Source organism: Juglans microcarpa x Juglans regia, chromosome 3D (genome assembly GCF_004785595.1).
Source record: "Juglans microcarpa x Juglans regia isolate MS1-56 chromosome 3D, Jm3101_v1.0, whole genome shotgun sequence".
NCBI classification, from domain to species: Eukaryota; Viridiplantae; Streptophyta; class Magnoliopsida; order Fagales; family Juglandaceae; genus Juglans; species Juglans microcarpa x Juglans regia.
This window is the reverse complement of record NC_054598.1, coordinates 20,577,553-20,605,275: the sequence shown is the minus strand read 5'-3', so window position 1 is coordinate 20,605,275 and position 27,723 is coordinate 20,577,553. Positions and strand designations below refer to the sequence as shown.

General features: G+C 37.7%; 1 protein-coding gene across 5 annotated transcripts; it reads left to right on the top strand.

Moving 5' to 3' along the window:
• Positions 1-13,402: 13,402 nt before the first annotated feature.
• LOC121254388 lies at positions 13,403-25,776 on the top strand. 5 transcript variants are annotated; one of them, XR_005938619.1, is made up of 7 exons: positions 13,403-13,559; positions 15,221-15,517; positions 16,507-16,641; positions 18,485-18,541; positions 23,092-23,226; positions 24,273-24,374; positions 24,454-25,166. XR_005938619.1 is itself a non-coding variant. In XM_041154398.1 (6 exons), exons 2-6 carry the CDS (start codon positions 15,224-15,226, stop codon positions 25,327-25,329), a joined length of 687 nt encoding a protein of 228 aa, XP_041010332.1. In that variant the 5' UTR covers positions 13,403-13,559; positions 15,221-15,223; the 3' UTR covers positions 25,330-25,776. The 5 variants fall into 5 exon arrangements, 4 of the variants coding, with proteins under 4 accessions (XP_041010332.1, XP_041010333.1, XP_041010334.1 ...); XM_041154398.1 differs by lacking the exons at positions 24,273-24,374; positions 24,454-25,166 and adding an exon at positions 25,264-25,776; XM_041154399.1 differs by having other exon boundaries at positions 24,273-25,166.
• Positions 25,777-27,723: the final 1,947 nt, after the last annotated feature.

Below are 27,723 nucleotides of genomic sequence, written 5' to 3'. Positions count from 1 at the left end.
CAGATTTGATTGTATTCAAGTTGCTGGGATTTGATATAATTTTGGGAATGGACTGGCTATATCGATATTCAGCAAATATTGATTTGTAGAAGTCGGGTAATTGGTTTTCAACTCTCGGATGATGATTATGTGGAATTCGCGGGAAGTAAGTTGAAGGCAAAACCAACAATTATATCAGCAATTCAAGCTAGGAGAGATATAGCTCGTGGAGCAGATGCTTTTTTGGTCCAAGTTGAGTCTACGCCATCTGAGAAGAAGTCGTTAGTAGATATTCCAGTTGTGGGCGAGTTTCCTGATGTGTTTGTAGATGATTTGCCCGGATTACCTCCCGTTCGCGATATGGAATTTGTTATTGATTTGGAACCTGGTGCGGCTCCTGTGCATAAAGCACCTTATCGCATGGCACCGGCTGAATTAAAAGAGTTGAAGACTCAATTGCAAGAACTGGTCGACAAGGGATTTATTCAGCCTAGTACTTCACCGTGGGGAGCGCCCGTGTTGTTTGTCAAGAAGAAAGATGGTACTCTCCGAATGTGTATAGATTATCGGGAGCTTAACAAAGTGACTATTAAGAACAAGTATCCTCTACCAAGAATTGATGATTTGTTTGACCAACTTCAGGGAGCGGCTATCTTTTCGAAGATTGATTTGAGGTCAGGGTACTATCAGTTGAGAATAAGAGATAAGGACGTGCCCAAGACTGCTTTCAGGACGAGGTATGTGCATTATGAATTTAAGGTGATGTCTTTTGGGTTAGCTAATGCCCCTGCTGCTTTTATGGATTTAATGAATAGGGTGTTTCGGCCTTTCTTAGATTCTTTTGTGGTGGTGTTTCTCGACGACATTTTGATTTATTCTCGAGGTTTGGAAGAGCATGCTTGTCACCTTCGCCTGGCACTTGGGAAATTAAGAGAACATCAATTGTACGCTAAGCTGAGCAAGTGTGAATTCTGGTTAGAAGAAGTTAAGTTTCTTGGACATGTGATTTCTCAAGAAGGGGTGGCTTTAGATCCTAGTAAAGTAGAAGCTGTTTTGTCGTGGCCTCGCCTTTCGACAGTTCGTGAGATACGAAGTTTCTTGGGACTTGCCGGTTACTATCGAAGATTTGTGGAAGGTTTTTCTCGGCTATCAGGACCTCTCACTGCCTTGACTAGGAAGAATACTGAGTTTGTATGGTCTGACAAATGTGAGAGAAGTTTTCAAGAGTTGAAGAGAAGATTGACAACGACACCTATTTTGGCACTTCCGGAGCCACACAAGCCATTTGTGATTTTCAGTGATGCATCCAAATTCGGGTTGGGATGCGTTCTTATGCAAGAGGGACGGGTTGTTGCTTATGCATCTCGTCAGCTGAAGATTCATGAAAGGAATTATCCCACGCATGATTTGGAGTTGGCGGCAATAGTTTTTGCGCTTAAGATCTGGCGGCATTATCTGTATGGCGAAGCCTGTGAAGTTTATACTGATCACAAGAGCTTGAAGCATCTGTTTACTCAGAAGAATCTAAACATGAGGCAGAGACGGTGGTTAGAGCTAATTAGCGACTATCAGTGTGAAATCAAGTATCATCCAGGAAAGGCAAATTTAGTCGCTGATGCCTTGAGTAGGAAGTCACAACAAGTGGATGAAACGGAATCTTCAGATGTGGACTCTCTCCTTTGTGGAATGAGGAGACTTCTTATCGAGAGTTCACAGCAAGAAGAATTATTATCTTCAGTCTTGGATGTCCGAGTAGTGGATTTTGATGAATTAAAGACTCTTCAAAGAAAGGACCCTAATCTGTTGACTATCAGGAAAAGAGTCAGAAAGTCTAGAGGACCCTTGCATTACAGCTTGGATAAGGATGGCATTCTTAGGTTTCGGGATCGTAGAGTGATTCCCCGAGACTCTGAATTTAAAGAGCGAATTTTAGCAGAAGCTCATGCAGCTCCTTATTCGGTTCATCCAGGAAGCACAAAGATGTATAGGGATTTAAAGAAGAATTTCTGGTGGGAAGGAATGAAGTCGGACATCGCCCTGTTTATTGAGAAATGTGACACATGCCGACAGGTGAAGGCTGAACATCAGAGACCTGCTGGTAGACTCCAACCTCTCCCTATTCCGGAATGGAAGTGGGATGATATTTCTATGGATTTTGTGGTAGGGTTGCCAAGGACTCCTAGTGGGAAGAACTCCATTTGGGTGATTGTGGATCGGTTGACCAAGAGTGCCCATTTCTTGCCTGTTAATAATACTGACTCGTTGGGTAAGTTGACTCGGTTATATGTCAAGGAGATAGTGCGTTTGCATGGAATACCCAAGAGTATTGTGTCAGATCGGGACCCGCGATTCACGTCCCATTTCTGGAAGAGGTTGCAGGCGGCATTAGGCACTAAATTGAAGTTTAGTTCGGCGTATCACCCCCAAACGGACGGCCAATCAGAGCGTACTATTCAGACTCTGGAGGATATGTTGCGGTCTTGTGTCATGGAATTCCAGGGAAGTTGGGAGAATCACTTACCACTTATTGAGTTCTCTTATAATAACAGTTTTCATTCCTCCATTCAGATGGCCCCGTATGAAGCCTTATATGGACGGAAGTGCAGATCGCCTTTATGTTGGGATGAAGTTGGCGAGAACAAATTGCTTGGGCCTGAGTTAATTCAAGAAATGAAGGATCAAGTTCAGTTTATCAGGAAGAAGATGGCTGAAGCGCAAAGTCGCCAGAAAAGTTACGCAGATACAAGAAGAAGAGGCTTATCCTTTGAAGAAGGAGATTGGGTTTATCTTAAAGTCTCTCCTATGAAAGGCGTTAAGCGCTTTGGTAAGAAAGGAAAGCTTAGTCCAAGATATATTGGCCCTTTTCAGATCGTAGAGAAGGTTGGACTTGTTGCTTATAGAGTTGCCTTGCCAGATTATTTTGGAGATGTTCATGACGTGTTTCATGTGTCCTCATTGAAGAAGAGTTTTGGACAGCAAGAGCCACGTTTTGTGGATCCCGAACGCATTCAACTGCGGCCCAACCTTACTTATGAAGTTGCCCCGACCCAGATCGTAGATTGGAAAGAGCAAGAGTTAAGGTCCAAGGTAATACCTATGGTGAAAGTGGCGTGGGGTGATCCGTTGGCTCAAGATTTCTCTTGGGAGAGAGAGGCTGACATGAGGGAGCAATATCCATACTTGTTTGATTGATTTTGACGGTATGTTCTAAGTATTCTCTTGGTTGAATCTTGATCTTGTCTTGGTGCAATATTTGACCTTGCCAATTTCGTGGACGAAATTGTTTTTAAGGGGGGGAGGATGTAACACCCCGTATTTTAGTGTATTTTTACTGAAGGAATTATTTTTATGTAATTAAAATAATTTCTCTTATTTTAAATTGGTTGGATTTTTAGTGAGTTTATTTCTATGATTTTTATTTGGTGGAAATTATTTTTATATGCTTTCTTAATATTTATTTATTGTTATGCATTTAAATTGCTTTTAATATTTAAATTAATTACCGTGGAATTTAATTATTTCAATTTGACTTTACCATTACGTTTAAATTATTTTATTTAACTTGTGGTTTTAAAATCGTTTCCGTTGGATCATTTTTGTGACCCAAGTTATGAGGATTGGACCTCATTTCTTTTCCCTCTATTTTTTCTTTTCCTTTTCTTTTTTCTTTTCTTCTTTTCTTTTTTTTCTTTTTCTTTTTCTTCTCCCTGGCTTTCTCCCCCGTGCGCGCGAATTCCCTCTCCTTTTCTCTCTCCCCGCGTCCGTTTCTCCCCCCACCAGCTGCGCCGCCGTCCGCCGGCGGTGGTCGACACCGCCCAGCCCATTAGATTCCCCAGCCGCCGGCCGTCCTACCCCACCAATATCACCGCCGTTCGTGCCGCCGTTAGCCTCCACGAAGCCCACGAAACCCACGACGCCGCGGCACACTTTCTGCCATTGCGCCGCCGTCGCACCGCCATTGGCCACCATCTTCCTACCACTTCATCCCCGGCCTCTTGGCAACCCATTGGACCCAACCCCAGCTCCGATCCGTCACCGGTGAAGCCCCACCAAGTCCATCTCCGATTTGCACTTTTTTGGCCTAAAACCACCCCTTGCGCCGCCACCCACGGCAAACCACCACCACCACTAGCTTCACCGACCTCCCTAGGCCCTACCCTATCAATCTTGGGTCTTCGTTTGTCCTCGTTGAAAAGTTGGTATTTGTGACCCACGACCACAGTGTATTTTACACTGTGGTGTTGCTCAAACGTCGCCTTTTTCAACTTCGTGATCCTCGGAAAATTATTATATTGCACTGTAAGTATTTCTCCAAAGAACTTTTGTAATTTAAATGTATTTTTGCACTAACCCATTTCACTGTATTTTTGGCATGCCGGACTGAGTCCGAGGAGTTCGGGGGTCGGATGGATTTGTGATTGGAGTTGTTTGGTTGATTTGGTTGAATTGGATATTGGTTGTTGATGGGTTGGTTGGATTTGTTGGTATTGTTCATTGATGGATGTTAGATATTGTGTTGGTACATGTGCATTTCATTATTTCATGCATGATCATGTTTGTAAAAGAAAACTGAGTTTTCGTGTATTGCATTCATGTTCATGTGATTTGAAAAGCTATGATTTTATGTGATAATATTTTTGGTGCGTGTGTATCACGACCCCAAGCCGAGATGGGGCATTAACTCGGTGGAGCTCCTCTGGTTACTCGGGAGCGGAATATACTGAGTAACGTCCCCTGGATTGTCGCCGGGCGACAATGGGATCGGACGAGATGGTCTCGTGCCGACTCCGTGGTCCTTCTGCTGGCGGGGACTAGAGGATGTCTGGCCACGTACGCGCTGGGCGCGGAACTGGGCATCGCTCGTTGCGTAGTGTGAGTGCTTGGCCATGTACGCGCTGGGCGCGAAACTGAGCACCGCTGCGAAGCCAGGACGTGCGGATGGTCCATAGGGGAGACCATGGTGCATATGGAAATAATGCATGGTGCATTTGGGATTAATGCATTATTTTCTGGGAAAATAGTGCGAGTTGATTTTTGGGTAAATCATTTTCTGGGAAAATGTTTTACGGATAATTTGGACCAAAATGAGATTTTGGTGTGTTTTGGAAAAGTTATCATTTTCGGGGAAAATGACGTTTTGTGAAAAAATGCATGTTTTCATGTGCATGCATGTTAGTTGCATTTAATGCATTTTGTATTACGTTGTTGTTTGGGTTATACTTACCTGCGAGACCATTTTGTGGTATCGCAGATTTTGATGCTGATGAGGAGGAGGAGGGCGAGCCTGAGGAGACGGCTCCGCCTGACGAGTGATCTAGGATCACTCGTTTGTACTTTTAAAACTATTATAAATTATTTTATGGATGACTGTATAACTGCTATTTAAATTTTTACTGATGTTTGATTGTAAATAAATTCTGGTACTTAGTTGACTATCCGCTGCGTTATTTTATTTGAACACTGTTGCATGTACACACACTGGCACTTCGTTGGGATGTGTGACCGTGTCGTCACCATCCTGGCGTCTCGATCCCTGTGTATTTTTATAAGGGGGATTGGTGGCGCCACACAGAAACTCCTTACGCCCAAACTCCACCACACAAAGCGACTCCAAAGGATCTCCCCTAAATTCTTCTATTGTATTGAGCGATAATGTGAGCCATGAGAGATTATAAAATTACCCATTATAGTGGATTTCGCCCCCAAACAACCTGTCGATGTAGATGTCATGTCGAACTACGTAAATTTCTGTGTTTCTTTTTATTTACTTTTATTCGCTTATTTATTTTTTATTATATGGATGAATGCGAAGAGCATCGTATTGAAACCCGGATCACCAATATGGGTCGGAAATCATTTTTTCCTCATTTTCGGTCTGTTGTGATGACAACAAATTAAGATGGCATGCGATGCTTGAGAAGGGCTTCACAGCCTATGTTTCATACCACGCAGATGATTCCTGACGAATTATATTATCAGAGTGTACAACCACTAGGTTTCTCGTGGAACATCGAGGAGCTTTGCGGGTAAAATCTTCCAAACTTCAAATTCGTTAGTAAAAATAAAATAGCAAGTTTGAAAGAGATAAACTAGAGTAATTTGGTTGCTGCTTTCAATTCCCCTTTGATTGAGATTGTTTACTGCTGGATAATTTTTGCATGGGGAAATTGTTCATCCTTGAGTGCTCTTGTAATAATGAAAATTATTCTGCCTTCGGATATTTTTCTTTGTTCACTGATCTCTTGAAAGTGAGGTGAGTTCAACTCCGAGTCAAGTAGCTCGACTCTTTCTTCTTCTTCTTTCCCTCTCTCTCTCTCTCTCTCTCTTTATCGGACTGTATCACCGAGCAAAATTCATGTGTATGGCGAGGGACACTCTGCGTGGTGAGCAACTGGCGAGGAGCTCTTAGTGTGGTGAGCAACTGGTGAGGAATACTCTGCAGTGCGTAACTGACTAGTAACACTTCGTGTGGTGAGTAACTGGCGAGGAACACTCTGCGGTACGTAACCGACGAGCAGCACCTTGTGGGCAAGCAATTGGTGAGGGTCACTTCATGTGGTAAGCAAGGAACACTCTGTGTGGCGAGCAATCCAACGAGTAACACTCTGTAGACCAGAAACTAGCGAGCAATGCTTTGGGAAATGCATGTGGGACGAGCAAACCGTGTGAGACTGAAGTCATTGTGGCGAGAAAACCCATTGTGGTGAGGAACGACATGACTCGTAGCCAATCGTATCAGCGAGAACCTTTGGTGAGGAGCTTCAGTGGCGGTCCCTAAGATTAATTGCACCAATTAATGTTAGGGATCTCGGTCAAGTCCCTAAACACTAAAGTCCTCTAGGTCACCTTTCTTTGTGATGACCAAATGCACATTGCCTACTTGCTTGGCCGCTAATTATGGCAATGGAGGGTCCTTAGGTTAATGGAGGTATGGTGTTTAGTTGTGGAATTGATATTTGTATTGATGATAATGTAAATGGGTGATCTAAATGATGAACTTGTGCTTGTAATGCAATGGTGTACGGTTTGATGCTCTTCCTTGGAATTGGCACGACTTGAGGATGAATTAGGTTTTGGGATGTAGTGAGGCTAGGGTTTGGAAGGTGTAAGATGAGGTCCTAAATTGAAGGAGATAATTCAAGATGGGTGGAGTTTCGGCTAAGGCAAGAAATGAGTCTAGGGTAGTTCCTAGAATTTAGAGATTTGGATAGAGAAGATAAGATTAAGATTCCTAAAATTTAGGAAACCCTTGTGGAAGCTTAGGGATTTTGACTAGGGCTAATTGGATGGAGGGAGGCTATATTTTAGGAATATGGAAAAATATGATAGATATAGAATTCGAATGATGGAGGCTTAATATATGTTTGCTAGGTGAGAAAGTGCAAGAAAATATATGAACAAACTAAAACATATATGAACAAACGATGGATAATTGGATAGTGAATGGAAAAATACTCGTAAGATTGATAAATTGAATCAATATCTATTCACGAATTGTAAGGTGATGAAAATACTCATAAGATAGATAATTAGAATCAACATCTATTCACAAATTATAAGATAGATAATTAGAATCAACACTTATTCACGAATTGCATCCAAGTAGCCCAAGTGCAAAAGTACAAAAAAGATCTCAAGAACAATCAAACTGTCAACAAAGAAATTTTCCAAAAGATCCAAATGAAATGTTTACAAGTAAGCAATAACGTAGGTGGGAAACTCTAAAAGGTCCCATTGTAAAATAGGTCTTGGATGGGCCCCATGCTGGGCCCATGGCATGCGTTGACCCTTGGTAGCCTAGGCTAGCTCATGGCATGGTGGCATGGCTGCTGTGCATGTGGCTGACATGACCCAGGCATGGGCCTGGGTGCTAGGCTACCTGTTGGGGCTGCACACAGTGCATGGTCGCATGGCCCAGGCAAGGGGCTGTGCTGCTGTTGGTTTGGGCAGCCCCTAACCTCGCTGGTTTTCTTGGGCGTGTCATGGCATGCCTGTGGGTTTGTCAAGGCTTGTCAGTGACAGTGTCAGGGTCTAGGCCATGGGGCTATCAAGGCTTGCCAGCAACAGTGTCAAGGCCTAGGCCATGGGGTTGTCGAGGCTTGTTAGTAGCAGTGTCAAGGCATGAGCCATAGAGCTGTCAAGGCTTGTCATGACATGGTTGACAGCTTGGTCGTGGGCCACTTTCCTTGGGATTTTGACATTCCCCCTCCCTTCAAGCACATCCTTGCCCTCAAGGATCAAATATAGAAATCTCAACGTCATCTCATCATAATCCTCCCAAGAAACCTCTTCCCTTGGCACTTCTTGCCATTATACCAACACTTGCCACATTTTCCTCCTACTACTCCTCCTTTTTACCACCTTATACTCAAGTGCTTCATTTCATTGCAAGAGCATTCTTCACTCTTCAACACTAGGCAACTCCTCAATGATGAGCCTAGAGTCCCCAATCCTCTTCTTTAACACCGATACATGAAAGACCGGGTGGAGTTTTGATGTTGGAGGAAGTTCCAACCTATAAGCCACTTTTCCAACTTCTCTAACACCTTGAAAGGCCCATAATACCTTTTAGACAGCTTTAAACTAAGCTTCTTCCTCAAGGTCTTTTGCCCATATGGTTGTAGCTTCACGTACACATACTCTCCCACTTTGAAGGCAATTCTCCACTTCCCTTGTAACTTAAAGAGTTCATTCCAAAAGGTACTCATAAGTACCCTAACCCGATCAGTCACAATGTTCTTGGGAAACTGATGAAGCTTCACTACATTTTCAATGAATGCCTTGCAAAGATTCTCTTTTTATTTACTTTTATTCATCCCCAAACAACTCATGGATGTAGGTGTTATGCTGAATCACGTAAATTCTTGTGTTTTTTTTTTATTTACTTATTTATTCTTTATTATATGAATGAATATGAAAATTATCGTATCGAAGCCTGAATCACCAACGTGGGTTGGGAATCATTCTGTCCTCCTTTCCGGTCTGTTGTGCAAATTAAGACATCAACATATTCCTTTGATTAGCATTTATACTATCTTGTTTTCAATTGATTTGTGTTTGATTGTTGAGGAAATTTTTCATACTCTATTGAACAGTCGTTTCCATGCTCTATTTTGTTTTCTATTTTAAAGAAATTTTCTTTATTTAGTTAATTAAGCATGTTGAATTTGGTGGCATATAGCCGATGACATGAAATCACAAATGAAGTTTGAAATCTATTACAGAGCGGAACAATGGAGGTGAAAACTAGATGAAGAGTTAGGTGGTTTTAGGGCTTGACCCGTTTAATTAAATAGTTTGTGTTTGTGTTGACCCATATAGTCTAATACTCATAATTTGATATGACACAAACACAACCCACAAATACGAATTGCCACTTCTACTGCAAGTCGTATTTTGATGAGATATGAGATGTTATTCTTGTTAATATTTCATTTATTGGTGTCAAACTTAGGTGATATTTGGATAGTGAGTTGAGATGAAAGTTGAATAAAATATTGTTAAAATATTATTTTTTAATATTATTATTATTTTGGGATTTAAAAAAGTTAAATTGTTTATTATATTTTGTGTAAAAATTTGAGAAAGTTGTAATAATTAAATGAGATGAGATAAGTTGAGATCAACTCTAAATCCAAACATGGCATTAGTTTAATACCAGTACCGAAATAAAGATGAATTCCTTGCATTTTACTTGTAGTTAGTTTCATGATTTACTTTTTATGTGATGTACTTTATATAAACAATAATTCAATACCAGGTTTGGTAGCTTGCCAAACCATTCATTTATGCTCTTTATTTTATGGTAACAATGCAGCAAACGACTTGCAACTCGTCTTTCTCTCCTCGCTTACATGGCTGCTCTAAATCCTATTGTCCCATATCCTTCCGCTCTCACCAACATCTCTCTCCATCATTTACCACAACCCATCACCAAGAAACAAGATGACAATAACTCTCATGTGGCTATCTCTTTTTCTACCGATTCTTAGTAGCCATGATCTGTTGGGTATCATTGGGTTAGGAAGGATAAGGTTTTACTGAAGTGGATTAAATGCCACACTCTTTTGTCTACCATCTATGAACTCAACACATCCAAGGATGTTTGACAAGGTCTGAAAACTCGTTTTGCCTCAAAATCTCGATCCTGTGCCACTCGCTTGTGCAGGCAGCTCAACACCATGCACCAAGGCTCTCAAATTTGCCATGCAGATCTCAACTATGCTACATCTAGGTCAAACCGATTAGCTGCTGTTGGGAAGCCTCTCAGTGATGAAGACCTTATTTCCTTTCTTGTGAGTGGTCCCAGCTTATCATTTAACTCCTTTGTGACCTCTTTCTCTTTTACCACACGTGAGAAATCTCTCACCTTTAATGATTTTCAAGATAAATGGCTAACTCATGAATGCTTACTAAACCAACAACAAACCTTGAGAGCAGATGTTTCCACCTTTGCTCTATATAGTAATAAGTCTTATCAACCTTCTCGATCTAATCAGTATTTTTCCAAATGAAAACAAGCTCCCATCTATCATGGCCCATCCCAGCAAGCCTGCCCCATCTTCTTCCACTACCCATACTTCCAATTCCATCACACCAGCCACCAATCCCTCTACATTTCCTTCCAAGAATCGTGTCCCTTCTCAAATCTGTGGTAAAACTAACCAACAAGCCTTGGACTTTTACTAAAGAATGAATTATTCCTACTAAGGCAGACATCCACTCACCTAATTAGCAGCAATAGTCGCTCATACTAATGAGGCCTTTGAATGACAATAATGGATCATGAACAATGCTAATGCACATATTACTAGTGAGCTTGAAAATTTGCAAATTTAACAACCCTTTGAGAACAACACCATGGTGGTTGTGGGGAATAGAGTAGGCCTTGCTATTGAGAACACTAGCTCAACATTTTTATCTTTCCCCAATCTAATTCAAATAACTCATTTCTTTTCAATAATGTTTTACATTGTCCTTGAGCCTTTTTAAACTTGTTGTCTATTAATCAATTTTGTGTAGACAATTATTACTACTTTATCCTAACCTCTGGTTATTTTTGTGGAAGGACCTTTGGACCAAGGCTACACTATTGGAAGTCAAACCTGAGAATGGACTCTATCCTATCTGGTTGCAAGGAAACTCTCTCAAGAATAACAAATCACGAAATGCTTTGATTGGCATAAATACTTAATCTTTTGTACAACATTTTATTCTAGGTCATACTGATTTGATTTGGACATTGTGTTTCGGGTTTTCAAACAAAACAACCTTCCCAAATTTCATTTCAATTTTAATAAAAATGATGTTTGTGTTTCTTGTCAATTGGGTAAGAGTCGATTGCCATTTTTTGCTTCCACCTATGTCTCTACCTCACCCGGCTTCACCATCCTTACTCCCAATATACTCATGTATGGACTTCCTCCATCACCTCTATAAGTGGCTATAGGTATAATGGGTTGTTTGTGGATGACTTCTCATGCTATACATGGATTTATCCCCTTCACTCTATATATGAAGTCTGTGATTGCTTCATCAAGTTCACAATTCATGTGGAAAACCAATACTTCTCAAAAATTAAACAGTTACAATTAGATGGTGGTGGAAAATATATATCTAATCACTTTCAAACATCCCTTACTAATCATGGCATTGTGCATCATAAATCTTGTCCACACTATCACCTCTCAGCAAAATGGACTTGCTGAGAGGAGACTAGACTTGCTGAGAGGAGACTAAGACACATTTTAGAAACTGGTCTAACCCTATTGGCACATTCTCATCTCACTAAACAAATCTTGACCCGATGCCTTCTTAACTACAGTCCACATTATAAACAAATTGGCAAATCCTACTCTAAACTATACTCGTCCTTATTCTAAACTATACCAAACAAAGCTTAATTATTAGAAACTGAGTCTTTGGCTACATGTGCTTTCCTTTACTTCTACCATATGGCCTTCACCAGTTAGATTATCGTTTAAAACCTTGCACTTTTCTAGGAAGGAGAATGTAATATTGCAATTTGACTATAGGACAATGTAAATGGGTATAAGTTTATATAAGGTTTTAAGTTTTTCTGGGATCATTACATGATCAATCAGCCGATACTGTACTGTATTGGCACAATGAGATTTGTGACAAACAATGGTCATTTTTAAAGATGCGGTTATAAATTGCCACACTCAATGCGTTGAGTAAGTGATTTAGCTTGCTATGAACATAAAAGTTTGTTGATGCTCTAAATTAGCAATTTAAACACTGAAACACAACAACAAATCATTCATTTGGCTCACTAAAAATTTTGGTTACCATTTAAGTGTCCAATATATATGGTTTAAGTGTAAGCTTAATTGTGTAGCATCCTCCCCTTACAAGTCAATTTTCAATGGCAGATATTTAATTATTTAGGATAAGAGAGAACTCACTAACATAAGAGTTTAGTTCATACCATACCAAACTCAACTTGATCAATGGTTTTTGCCACACTCCAAGCTCACATGAGCTATTTGTTTATGATCCAAGTGACGCATTTAATAATGGATGAAGAAAAACCCAAGCGATTTTTTGTTTTTGTTTTAAAATATTTCTTGATTCATCATCTATTTCCATCTCATAATCATGTTGTTTCAACCTTTATCTTTTAATTAGGTTGTGGATCCTCTCGTCAAACAAACCACCTTGTCTTGGTTCTGCATAAGGCCTTTCTCTAGGCCGCTTGATCCCAACATGATCATTGAATCCTCCTACCTAGATCATCATGTAGAGGAATAGTCAATTATTTCTCATCAAACAGTGCCTGAATCTTCTTAACAACAATCCAGATCTAGAATATCCAATAATTTTTAAAATTCAAATTTTAAATTTTCTATTTTAAATTAAAATATGCTATATGAATTATAATGTGAGATATAAACACTTTCAATTATAATTATTTTAGCAATTTAATTAAAAGTAATGCTAAATGGAAAAATCTAATTGTAAGTAATTCTGCGTATTAATGCGCGCATCTATTCTATATGATTGGTCAGAAAATAGATTTTATTAAAAATAGTGATAATTTGAATTTAAAATATGAAGGCAACAACATTAATACAAAAATTAGTACGCAAACTTATTTGTATATAACAAAACTCATTAAATAAATAATTTTTTCATATAAGTTCAATATATACTTACTTTTTTCTATAAAAAATATAAGACACTAACACATTTTACGATTGTAAATATGATCATCGAAAACCCTACCAAGATTGAAGACGCAACCGCACTTCATGTCGTGCAAGTTCTTTTTTCCTTCTCATAGACATAACCTCACGTCCGTCACGTATTCGTGTGACTGTGAAAGCGAACGTCATCTGCATGTAAGGCAGTTGCGTTAAGCACCAAACTAGAGGTCCTTATTATTACCTGTTTTTTCTTTCTTTTTTATTTAAAGAAAAAAATTATAAAACAAAGAAATCTCTCCGCTGATTGATGCCTGATGGTTACTCCGCTCAAACTTGAGGCCCTCCCCTCCCCCTCTGCTCTATCCAAATCGAACATCCCCTGCTTCCCATTTTTCTCTGATTCACCGCCAGGTTCTCTCTTTCTCTCTCCCTCTCTCTCTCTCTCTCCTCACTTATTTTCGTTTTAAGTTTGTGTCTCATTATGTGGTTTGATTCATATTTTTCTGAGCTATGTTTTGTTCTTGAGTTCAAACTTCAATATGCACTTTGTTTTTATGAATTCGTCTGACTTCTGCTCTCTCTTCTCATTTGCTGTTTTTTATTTTTTTATTCTTTTCTTTAAATTAATGAAGTATACATCTTCACTCCAGCAATAATTCTGGTTTTAGAAAAATCTGCACTTTGAAAAAAAAAAAAAACTTGAAAAGGATGCTTCCTCCTCGAAAAACCAATTGCATGTCAAATAAAGAGTTTTCTAAGGAGGGAAAATTTCAAATTCTGTTCATTAAATTTATGTATTTATTTATTTTTGTTCATGAGTACGCGGGAAACACTTGCTTTTCGAAAACGTGACAAGTTAACAAAATGACCAATTACAGAACGTGTAGTTTATGTAAACATTGAGGTGAACAAAAAGGATAATCTTTCTATACTGACGTGTGATGCGCTTAACCAAGTTTTACCGAGCAGAATTCGTTCCATCTTCTAAGGTGATTAACAGAGACAAAGTTCATATAGAACTACAGATACGGGGAGGTCATAGTTTCATTTTATATTCTCTATATCAATCTAGGAAGTCCAGTTTGCTTTACAACCGGACATATAAGTCAAATTGTCGACTAGGGCAATTGGTACAAACAGTCATCTCTCTACTTCTAATTGTTACGTGCATATAAAGCATAATGAATATGTCTCCACATTATGTCGAAAATGAATTTCTACTTTGGTGGGAATGATCAATTGTTCTTCCTATTTAAACTGAAGTGTTATGCTCTAGTTTTGGTAGTTGGGGGGGGGGATTCAATGTGGTAACTTTGGTGGTTTGGGATGCAAAACACAGAACCCCTGTTAATTGGAGGGTGAAAAGTGTATTTTTCCCCTTATTTGTGTTAGTTATTTGGGACAAACCCTTAGGGGTTGGCTCCAGTGGTAAGGTCCTTGGTTTTGGTGGTATACTCTCTCCAGGTTTAAAAGGTCTGGATTATTTGGTGCAAACAATTTCTAGGGGCCACACCCCATCTGTGAAAAAGCTATTGATTTACTTGATTCAGGTGATGGGGATGCGTTACAAGGGTTGTTTAACTGGGTAAAAGACATGTTACTTTTGCATGGTCTCCAAGATTTCTTGTTATAAAAAAATTTATTCGGGACAAAAGAGTACACGTACAGAGTACTATGTCCTAGAATATGCAATCTGAAAAAAATGAGAGGATAGGATACATAATCAACTTCTGAACTTATTGCTTTGACTATTAGAATCTCGAACTTGCAGAAAAATGAGAGAAAACTCTAGTTAAGTTTATGAAGTGGTTTTGTTGAAATGATTCAGCTGCAAAGTTTGTCATTTCAAGTCCCAAAACAACAATAACCTTTTATTGAAATTTACAAATTTTCCATTAACTACATTAACCATCCTCTTAGTATGTCTTATTTTGTGTCTGCAATAATATGTTGTGCTATTTAAATTCTATTATTCTTCATAACTTTTCTTGGAAAAGATGAGCTAGTCAGATGTGCTCGTGACTTTCTCTGAAAAGATTCTCACTAACTTTAGGATGATCCTATATTTGCAGGATATGATGAGCACCATCTCAAGCCACCGTTATAATTGGTCACTAGGATTTCAAGAGCATTTTGTTAAAGGAAGATCTGGTAAAGTTCCATTTCCCGGATATTCTGGTAGACATCCTCCTTCCAGAAGATTGGAAAAACTGGTTTTCCTCCATGGTCAATGCCTTGATCGTAGATATCATGAAGGTATTAAGAAATACAGGCCTGTCCTGGCCAGTATGGCGGATGATGGCATGGATCCAGATGACTCTCAAGATAGTAATAATGAGAAAGAATCCCCAAAAAGCGAAACTGGAGGAGTATGTTGACATTTCTCACCTTTGCTTTACACCAAATAACAAACTCTCCAAATCTATCACTATTCTATTAAAATATTGATTTTGACCTTTTCATTTATTTTAATTCTAATTATAATTCGAATATTTACAAGAATGCTCATTAAAAATATGAGTTAGCCTACGCAAACATTCACATACAGGAAAGACAAATGCCAAATGCCAAATGGAACTCTCCCTTGATGCCAAATGAAAAATAAGATTTTTTTTTTCCTTAAATTGACTTGACTTTCCTTAACTTTTAGGATTCTTCGACTGTTAACAGCCACCAAACAGTGCATTCCTATCTCTACGAACTGGTTCTATAAGGAGAAGGGCAGAAAAAGGAAGGAGTAATAATTTTTTATGCCCAAAACAATATTTGGCCAGTAACTTGGGCTGGCCAGATTTGGCCAGTGAAAAAACCTTTGGCTAAAATTACTGTAGTTATATTGAGTCCATTGTAGTCACATTTTATGCAACCTAGCTAAACTTTGTCCAAAATTTAGCTAAGTTGAGTCCACTACTAGTCCTCTAATGGCTGCAGAAATGGCTCAAATAGAATCTAACAGCTGTAAAATTATATTTGACGTCAGTAAATTCTTGTTGAATAAGGAATCTCTTGATTTTCTTTCGAAATTAGTGGAGGTTGACTTGCCTTGGAAATTTAACTATACAAAATATCAAGAAAGATAAAGTGTCACATCGTTTAAAGTCAGTTAGAATAATTTCCACTGCTTTGAAACAATGTTTTGGTGGGATGAGATGTCAAATGTCATGGCACAATGCAAATATTTTGTGAAAATTACATCTTAAACATGAATGGGTCTATCAGTTTCACAGCAAATTGAGAGGATCCTGGTCCATTCTTGTTTTTGTGGTAAAATTCTTACTTGTTCTGCAAATTTACGTAGAGTTAGTTATGGAATAATCAAATGTTCTGAATTCATATTCACCTAACCTACATTTGTTAGATGAACAGTGAGATACTTCGAGAAAATCTTGAAAGAATTGTTGGCACAGATGATTCCACCTTCAGTGGAATAGACCTTGCAAACCTAATCAGGGACAAGTATGGGAGGTCTTATGATGTTCAACTAATAAAGAAGGTATGCTTTCTATATTTGAAAATAGCCATGTTGTTAGCTAATTTGGACCCGTTGCACAAGGCCCCCATTTGGATAGTGAGATGAGATGAGATGGTTTTAGATGAAAGTTGAATAAAATATTGTTAGAATATTATTTTTTAATATTATTATTTGTTTGGGATTTGAAAAAGTTGAATTGTTTATTATATTTTATATGAGAATTTAGGAAAGTCTTAATGATGAGATGAGATGAAACCATTTCTGTATCCAAATGGGCCTAAGTCTGACTATTAGAAATGTTACACTTTGCGATATGTATCATAAGCTATGAGAGGAAGCAACGCACATCCTTAACTACCAGCATGTCTCCACCATTGCTTAAATTTTGACCCTTAAAATGAACGAAAATAATCTATTTGGTGTAATCTAAATCACATCTTGCGAAGGATGCAAATTGAAATATGTTGATAGTTTAGTGTTCATGTTGCAAAATGTTCGGTAGTTCAGGGGAGGGTTAATTACTTTTTCTAATTATAATTATTCGAAATCACGCAGGAAACATTTGAAATTTTGTTAGAAATTATGTAATTATTCGAAATCACGCAGGAAACATTTGAAATTTTGTTAGAAATTATGTAATCCATTTTTATCAAATATTTTTTGTCTTTTTGAGCGTTTGATATTGTAATGTCTCTTCATCATCGTTACCATTACAAAGTCAGGTAACCAATTGATATTTTATTCCTTTTCTTTTTCCTTTATAAGTGATTACTATCTTTCATGCAATTCTAACAACTAAGAAGGCACTTGATTAAAGGAGAGAAACCAATTTAATTTCACTTGTAGAATAAAGGTGATATTGAAAGTTGCATCACTTAGTGTGGCATCAAGTTTAAGTTGCATCATAAATTTTTAGGAGTAAAATTTAGGACAGTTTTATAGACTCAGTTATATCCTCCTAGTATGATTTTCTGTGGAAGCAATTTTTCTGCATGGGTGCAAGTGCAACATAGAGAGATAGAGACCTCAAATAGTTTCCATTGCCTATAAGGAAGCAAGGAAGCATTTAATAACTTTCATTGGAAGTTAATGTGGTGGGTTTTATAAAATAATGGAATTCCTCTCAAAAACATTGATACCATCAAGATTCAAGTACATGCATTATGGAGCAATTATTAGTGCGAGAATGATTGGAGGAATGAAGGTTGATTTATCATTCATGATAGGCTCCATCCAAGATCATTATATTTTCTTTTAGGGGAGGTTTAGATAGTGAGTTCAGATGAAAGTTAATAAAATATTATTAGAATATTATTTTTTAATATTATTATTGTTTTGGGATTTAAAAAAGTTGAATTGTTTATTGTACTTTGTGTGGGAGTTTAAGAAAGTTGTAATAATTAGATGAGATGAGTTGAGAGGCTTCTTATATCCAAACAACTGCATGCTAGTGCCTGTACCTTTTGTTTAGCGTGGCTGAGAAATTATCTAAGATTGTGCTTGTTTGCTGAAGTGTTGTGAGTTTAAATCAGCACAATTTTTTTCGTTAACATGTGATAACACGAGCTATGGTAGTAAGAATAAGATGATTGATTACATGGATGATTGTCTCTTTTGTTATCGAATCTGGAACCTGATTACTCATGTACTGCCTTTAAAACCAAATTTCTGGTGGTTCTATGGCAAACGACCCTAAGATCTGCCAAAAGTTTGTAACATCTGCATCGAAATTGTGCACACAATAATTTTGAGAGGATCGTTGACTAGAAATGTTTGCTATATGAAGGAAATTGTGTCCATTTTTTTTTTTTAATCTTTTAATCTTTTTGGAATTTCACAGTTACTTTTATTTACCGTTCTCTAGGAGTTCATGGGAAGAAATCTTCTTGCATTGAATGTGATGTGGAAGTACATGGAGCAGGTTTGCAAATTCTTGCACTACATATCTATTCTTATTAAGTATCATGAAAAAGTTTCTCAATCAGAATGGTAGTAAATAATATAAAGGAATTATACATGCGAAGCATCTCCACGAACACAGGTGGAGAGGATTAGAAAGAAACCCACTAACAGTACAAAAGTGGCGGTGAAGAAAAACCACTCCAAACCAAATGTATTGAAGCAAATTCCTACGAGTCACACAGAGCAAAGATAATTTTCTTTTACCTCAATATTCTAGCCATGATAGATAAAAGAGACCATGAGAAAGAGAAATGAAAGACAAAAGTTAACACCAAAGCACTTGCTGTACAGCAGCCCTCTCTAATTCTTTTCTTGTGGTGCACCACGACCTCATTTTCTTCTGTTTAAGTTTTCACGCCAAAACCAGGTCTCTCTAATTCTCTAAATACTGCTCCTTTTTCTTGTGAAATAATGAAGGCCTTGGTAACTATGTATAGCACTAGAAAATCAGCTAGATAAAACTTCAGTTGATGAACAAATCACTGGATTGGTTTGGGAAAGGAGATTAAGCCAAGGAAACTTTTAGGTCTTGCTGCCAAAATTGGATGAGGAAAGTAGCTGGAAATTGCTAAACAATTCCAAAACTGTCTTGGAAAGAGGCTGCCATACACTTGTGAGGAAGACCACATATTCAGGGAGAAATACCTTGTGGCTTGTGGGATTCTCAGTCACAACAAAAAATAGCAACCTTGGCCCAAACTTTGTAAAGTCAGACAACACAAAAGCTCCTCAGAATGTCTCCACTAAAAGTCCCTAACTATAAACACCGATAGTCAAAGCAATGATTGAACTTGAAGAGAAGGAGTTTAGCCATTATACCAAACTCCTCTACCAGTCCCGTTAGCCTCAAAGATTCCTTAGCTTCTAGTTAAGTGTTATATTTCATAGGCTCCTTTTCGGCACTGCCTCTTTCTTCTTGTAGACCCACTTGCATTCTACAACCTTGTGGATGCCTTGTTACACAACTGAAGGGACCAATTTCCAGCAAGCAGGTCACTTTTCTGGAAAAAGATGGGCAGGTTAGGTTGACCATCATGTAAAGCCAAGTACAGGGGGTCACGGAAGAAAACCCACTCAAGTTTCATTTTTCTGAAGCTAGTCAACCTCTTCTGACATAGCTAACATTCAACTGTTGCTGTGTTAACATTGGCAACAACTTGAAAGTTCGTCGTAAAATAAAGTTTTCCTTCGAGGTCTCCTTCAAAGAACACGTTTGTGGTCTCCTTTAATCACGTTTCTCTTTGCCCATACTTTTGTGGTCTCCTCCAATCATGTTTCTCTCTGCCTTTACTAAGGGAATAAAGTTCGTCGTAGTGCTCTAAGTTTGTGAAAATCTGTTCATCATCACCTTATCCATGGGTGATCTATGGTCTTCAAACTCCGTTTCCAGGACTTGTTTCCCTTTTTGGTTATTAGTTGATGCTTCATCTTTCACTCTTCTTCAAGACATGGTCGTCATAAAATACAATATCCCTCATACAATCTTCTTTTTTGAATTCAAAACATATAGACTATAGTCCTTCACATCACTTCAAAGTCCAAGAAATAAGCTCTTTCTTAATCTTCAATCTAGCTCCGATAGCTCTTCACTTTGCATATGAACATAAGCAAGACAAGAAATTACTTATAAAGTAAATATCTGCTGGTTTAGTGTCCATACTTTCTCTAAAACTTTGATAACTATTACTGCAGATGGAGATCAATTTGTGATGCAAAACTAACTGCCTCAGGCTTAGAAACCTTTAGACAATCCTTTCATTCAGCCTCTTGCAACTTTCCTTTTCCAACAAAGTTCCTCATCCTCTCATCAACTATATTATGCTATGGAGTTTTTTTAACTCTGAAGTGACGACTGATGCCTTCTATTTTGCAAACTCAGAATAATTAAATCTTACCTAAAATGCCTTATCATTTTTCTAATTTCATTAATTAAATCCATACCTCTCTAGAATAATTAAAAAGAAACCTGACAAAATAATATGCACCACCATTGGAAGACACTGCTATTAGTCCAAAACATCTGAATGACGTGAACAACTTTGAGAAAAACTTTGCCAGTATGAGATGCAGCCCTAAAGCTATCCTTGCCTGTCCCATATACAGTATTCTTAGATATCCAGTTTGCATGATTTTACATCTTTCTACAAATTTCGTATGTGATGTCCAAAATTGTCCTGCTCACCCATATGACCAAGTCACATATGTCACAAAAGTGCATCATCATCGACTGATTCTGCCAAATTAGATACTGCAAAGTGCAAATCAAAATAAATCCTCTCCATTTCACTTGAAATAGGTAGGATCCATTTAGTCTAAAACAATGGGTATTTTCGTGATTTTTTATCATGTTGACATGTGAAATAGCTAAAGTGCACCGTGTTTTACACTAAATGGATACAATCCATTTCACTTGGAATGGAGAGAATCGTTATCCCTGCAATCCACCTATAACTGTATTCCCAACCAATTAGCTTTTGTAAATTGTCAAATTATTTTTTACCTTTCTGTACTAAAAATGCAGCTATAGTTGTTTTTCTAACGTGTATCTGGCTGAGTAGTTATTAACCAATGAACCTGATGTGTCTAGAGATATTAGATTTTTCTTAAGCACTCCGCATTTTTATTGGTTGTGAATTTTACTGATATTCATTGTCCTTTCCTGATGAGACTGTGACTACTTCATGCAATTCTTTCTCTTAGATTTATCCTTTTCACGCCATAGCTCAAACCTTGCCACGAGCTTATCAGCTTGATCATCAACAGGTTTCCTCCTATTTTCATGCGATCATGGGGATCCTGTTACCTCTTCCAATCCTAACGCCTTTTTCCAATGGGCAATGTTGTAACCACCTAATTGAATGAAGGGGAAAGCAACTCTAATCAAAGTATTTTGTTTACGCTTCCTTTTCAACTTTTGCGGAAAGTTTAATTACTGCATATTCAACATATTGAAGTTATTGTACCACTTAAGCAGAACTGTACTTCATGTGTAAATCATATCATACCTTATTCATGCACAACTTATTCTTCAGCCATTTCATTATTTTCAAACCATCTAATTTTTGTCGGTTCCTTTTTGTCAATTATTTTATGAAGGATTTCATCTGGGGTTTCTTTTCTATCCTAGTAATACCTTCTAGACTCCTTTTTGTATCAAAGGATCCTTCATCCTTCTCTGCCAAAGAGAAATTGTTCTTGCCTTTGAACTTCTCTATGTCATACTTGGTACTCATCATATTGACCTTCACCATTGATCTGGAACCCAAACCTAGACTCTTATGCCACTTGTGCAAAGGATAATGAGCACAACAAAAACCATAAAGCAACCACACACAAGGACATTTACATGTTTCCCTATATGTGATGTACATCCACAGAAAATGATGATCAAGAAATCCACTAACCAAAGATGAAGTACAAAATAGCGGTGAAGAAAAAACATTCAAATTAAATCCCAAGACACCCCAAAACTTACTCCCACATACTAGGCAAAAATAATTTCTTCTATTTTTAATTCTCTCTCTGTGAGAGACAAAATGGTGAATGAGCAAACAAAATGGACAGCAGCTCACACCAATCTTGTTACGAGGCACTTCTCTCGAGCCTCTCTCATTGTGTGCTACAAGCTCCCTTTCTATTGTTGAACTTCAGAAATCTCCTTGCTAAGTCTTTCATGCGGCCATTTTTTCATGTAAGAGAATGAAGACGATAGTTATTATGCAGAGCACCACAGAGTTGACTGTAACTTCAGTTGGCTGAGAAAATAGCTGAAATTTTCCCGGAAAAGGAGAGTTAAGTCAGCAGAAAAATCTTCTGCGCTCTGCCACCAGAGTTGGTTGAGGAAAGGTAGGAGTGAATTACAAAAGGATTTCAAAACGGTCTTTGTAAAAGGGTGTGATTCATGTGTAGGCAAGACCACATATTTATGAAAGTAAAACCATGTGAGCTGATGGGATCCCAAGTTCCAACAACATTTATTTATAGTTTGGTCAATTTGGGAAGAGGTTTTTTCAGTTGAAGTTCAAGATTAACATGGTTGTCTTAAACTTGCATATTAACCCCCTATATTATGATATTAACCATCTGACTAGAACTCAGCAAAGAAAGGATCTAAAAAAAGGGATATTTAACCATCATTGGTAACATATCTCTGCAATTGGGTTATCAAGGAAATGAAATCCCAAGTTACATATTGGTAAGAGGATTATCATTCAAAAGGAAAAAGGAAAAAAAGGCAAAAGGATGCAAATCTGGTGAGAGAAATAATATACTTATATGTATATAGAAAGCAGTTTAAAAAGCAGCCTATAGAGATAGTCAAATGAAGTTTTCCCTGGATAACCTTTTTATAAAGTTGCAAATTACTTCTGCTTACACATACAATTCCAATTCTCTAATTTAGTTTATAAGCGCGTTCCCTATAATGGTTGTGATTTATAATAATTCAGTTATCATGGTAGAGCTTATTTATTCTCATATGGGATTGTTCCAATTACCTTGTTCTTTTAGAGATCCTTTCCGCTTACTGAAGAAGAGTATCTATTGAGGCTTGATGACGTGGCAAACACATTGAAATGTTGGGGAGCTGTCTCACATATACGAAACAGTCTAGCAAAGTTGAAAGAGCGACCTCGGATAGGAAAGGTAAATATGAAGTTCAATAACTTGCATATATTCGTTGTTCATTTAAGACTAAATGTTTAGTTGAGGAAAATAAACATTTAGCCTCGAGACACATTAATTGGGATCTACCAATTTCTGCAAAGAAAGCAAGAGATAAGACTATTGCTTTTTCACATCATCACTGTAGTATCATTCCATTTCTTTCACCTTATTCACCTTATTGTCCCTGTAATTAGATAGCCCAAATGAGAAAATTGTACTTAAAAGTTCTAAATAGTTCTAAAGTTACTCATCAACACTGAGTTATGTGTTCCTCCAGAAAGGAGGTCAAGTTTATGGCTTCTGAATAAAAATACTTGCAACATTAGCTCTAGAAATTGGAAGCACTTATCCAATGTCTGTTTCTCCAGATTTAGATGGAAAAGAAAAGAAAAGAACATGCAAGGTAAATAGCATGAACAAAGTATTTAGAGATGTGGAATTTCAGACCAAAGCAAATATATTGAATGCAATAATCACTCAAACAGCGAGAACTAAGCCACTGTTTAATCTCTAAATACGTCGCAACCCAAACCCCAATGGACATGGTAATGACTAAGACTTATATTCCCAAAACCTGTATATACATATTATTCATATACCCCAGCAAGTAATAACTGACACCAAAGAAAATAGCATTTTATCTAAAATTTGGCATCATAAATTAAACCATACTAAGTAATCTTGTCAAATAATCTAGACTGTGAAAATCAACCAAAATACACCAGTTTTGAAACTAGATTGAAAGCTTCAAGGATAACATCAAATTTATAATTCAGCAAGCAGAACCATTAAGAAAAGTAGTAACAATTGTCCCAAGTGTCATCTAGAGGCCATACCCCAAGACCCACATAACCTCCTAAACTCTAGCTAGATGGTCCTACATACTGTTTGAAAAATACAAGTATTTTCTGAGTCACCGTATTAAGTGAAGTAATTAACTTGGCATTTGTAGTCTAGTCATTTCATAGAATTGATTTTTTTCCTTTACAAAACATTATAATTGGAACAATAATATATAAGTGCAGTCTAATGCTCGAAGGGTGGGCTTGGGATGAATGACTAAGACATCTTGGATTCGATTTTGCACTAGGAGTACCCCTGAATTACCTGTTACTTGGTTCTGGCAGGTGGGGTCATGTATCTAGGGTTTAGTCCCACGGGTGGTTCCTTTTTCTTCTTGGCAATTTTAACAAATTGGAATTACAGGAACTGGAGGTATATAGTGGTTATTCAAACTTTTCCATTGGTGTTGAAAAGTCTGAATCCAATTGCTGGTTTCCTTGTTTATTTTCTACCATTTTGGAAGTGTCTGGCAGCCAGTATCCTTCGTGATGCTATTTATGTCAGTTGAAACAGACCAATTAAATCGACACCAGTTAAGCATCTTGTGTGGTACAAGTACCCAAATAAGTTTTTCTAGCTCCTTTGTCATTCATACAACCAAATTTTCTATTTATAAATTAACAATATCCCTTTGGTGCATTACCAAATCCAGAAATTAAATTAATGCGTTGTTACATACTGGCAAACCTCAGTATATGATTTTAAAGAAATGGTGAACTGAAAAGTTGTTAATTGAAGAAGAAAAGATTGTACATGTTTTTTGTGAACGATATTTGCTGATCAATCAAATATAGTAAAGCTAGGAGTAGTAATGGAACAGTGTATTGTTGTTAGTTTTATGTTTTACCTTCTTAGCCTTTTTTCTCCTTACTTGATGGTCAAGGGCACTAAAGACCTCTGCCCACTAACCACATAACCCTGCTCACATAATTTTTCTCTAGACCTGGGTAATCTCTAAGTAGGCCTGGTTATGAGCAAATAGATTGCCATGCACTATAGGCATTTGTAGTCTAGGACTAGGGTAAACTCAAAAAGAATGTCGGCAATACTTCAAAAAGGTTAGACAAATTCTACTTCCAAACAAAAAAAAAAGAGCTAAATTCAGACCTCAAGTAGCATAGACTTTATCGGTTCATTTATTTTGTCTACATTGTGATTGGTCATTTGCTGCAGGCAGTTAGCATTTTTATAGACATGGATGAGTCTGGAGGCCGTGCAAATGAATGGATCTACAAGTAGATATCAGGGTCAGAATTTTTCATGAATGAGCTTCTATTGCCTATTCTGTGAGGAGGGAAGAATCTGAGGGAGTGACCACACCCACCAATACAACACCCTTGGCCTTGATTTGAAGGTTGCCTCTATATTAATCATAGTTTGGACCTAGACATGCTGAAATCAATTGTTAAAGTGGGGATGTATCTGATGGGGGCAGGGCAAAAAGATTGGTGCCTTTTGTGCTTCCAACTTGTTCATTACTCCATGGTCACCATAGTGGCATAAGGTACCTCCATAGAGTTTATTTTAGCATGACCTATCTTTATACGTGAGAGGATAAGAATCCTTTTTATTCATGCATTTTGTATCCTCACTGCATGTAAATATATAAGTTTGTGATGTAGGTTGGCTCCACCCACTTACCATGTAAGAGGATTCTAATCTTCTTATCTATGCACTTTCTTCTCACTGTGTAACTATAGAAGCTGGTGATGATGTAGGTAGACTACTCCACCCTTCTCCCGTCCAAGATACACTCATATACGCTATCTGACAGCGTTTATCATGCAAATGAACATGTCTTCTTAAGAGAAAACTCAACTGCATTTATGGCATGATTAGCTACTGTCCCTCATTATATGTATGATTAGCTGCTGCACGTTTCTGCTTTGCAAGTTTAAATACAAGATATTAGAAATTGGGTTAAGAACGCAATATCGTTTATAAGAACGCACTTAAATGATATGATGATAAGTTTTAAGCTTCGAAAATTGATTCAATAAGAATTCTTTTGTGTTTGGGACTTTTCTCTCCAAACTTGGGAGTTTTTGGAGCAAGTCACTTGCTTTTAACAACTCAATGGATAACAAAAAAGACTGTTTCAGAATTACAGTGAGAAATTGGAAAAAAAGGAACAGAAGATAATTGGCTCACATTTGGAGTCTGCTCACCTCGCATGCCCACTCTATCTGCAGGGTAGGGTAATGCATGGCCTCCAATTCCCTTGCTAAGGGCCGTCAAGGAAATGTTTCTTCGGTTAGAAAAATTTTAGAAACTATATCATCATCAGCCTATTTTTATTCCATTGTGATGAGCTAGTATTGTCTATTAGCACTTGGATTTTTTTTTTCTTCTTTTAAAAATATGAAGGAAGATTTGATGGTGATAAAAGTGACATTTTATCCAATGAAATTAAAGTCGGTTTAAAGTGTGGTTTGTAACATTAATGCTTCAGTTATAACCTGCCCCAAGAGGGCTATCCCAACACCACACGACCCACCTTGCATGGTGTGGGAGACGCCACAACACTCCCCCACCCCCACCCACCCCCCCCCCCCCCCCCCCCCCCCCCCCCCCCCCCCCCCCCCAATGCAAGGGCTTTGTCCTTCTTGTGTGTCGGTCTCTTTTTTCTTTTTTTTCTTTCTTTTTTGTCTCTCTAGTATATGTATTTTCACGTCATTTTTGGTACTCATTTGATGAACAAGTGGATGGAAGGTCTTTGATTTTGAACAGAGCTTGCATGGGGTGCGAATTCCTTCTTTATGGCAGTCTATGGTGGTAAAATTCACAAGCTACTATTTTATTTCATTGACTCACTCACAAAGCTAAAAATTCTTACTTACTAAAAAATATACAAGAAGAACAGCCTAATCAATATCCTTATCGTAGTAGTTCCAGGATTTCTAATGCAAAATTGGGGATTTTGGATTTTCTGTCCAAAGTTACTGAATTTATTAGGAACTCCTCTCATACTCTAAAAATATAAAAATATTACTCCTTATTATCTCAAATACAAATAATTACAAATCCACAAAATTTCAATTGAACACAGTAAGAAGACTCTGGAGTTACTATATGGTGGTCATTGATGATGTCTTGTAATATGGAGACAGTGCACTAACCTTACTTCAGAAATTCTAAAACCAGATTAAACATTGATCTTATACCAAGTTTTAGAATTTTGAGGCAATCTTCTACCCTATGTGAAGTTTTCAATTTCTCCCCCAACTACTTTCAACTCAAAAGTTATACGTTTTGTCTGCAGAATCCGGTTTCTGAATCCTTTTAAACTATGACTAGAACCATTCCACAAAAATTCTGTCAAGTCCTGATCCTGTAGCACCTCATAGAACATTATCATAATTTTGTTTCAAAAATTTTTTTTTTCTCAAAAAATGAGGTCAAGCCTCTTATTATTAAAATAGTCACTAAGGTGGAGGAAAACCATGATTACAAGGTTTCATAAAAAATATATCAATGACGAATATGAGAAGTACCCAATAAATCTAGTCGAACAATGCCCCGTAGTCTTCCTTGCACCAAATCCTCACCTAAAAAATCAATGATTCTACCCATCGTCCCTTCTTTTGTCAAAAAACCTGCTATCATGTTAGCCTCTCTAAAATTATGTTGAAA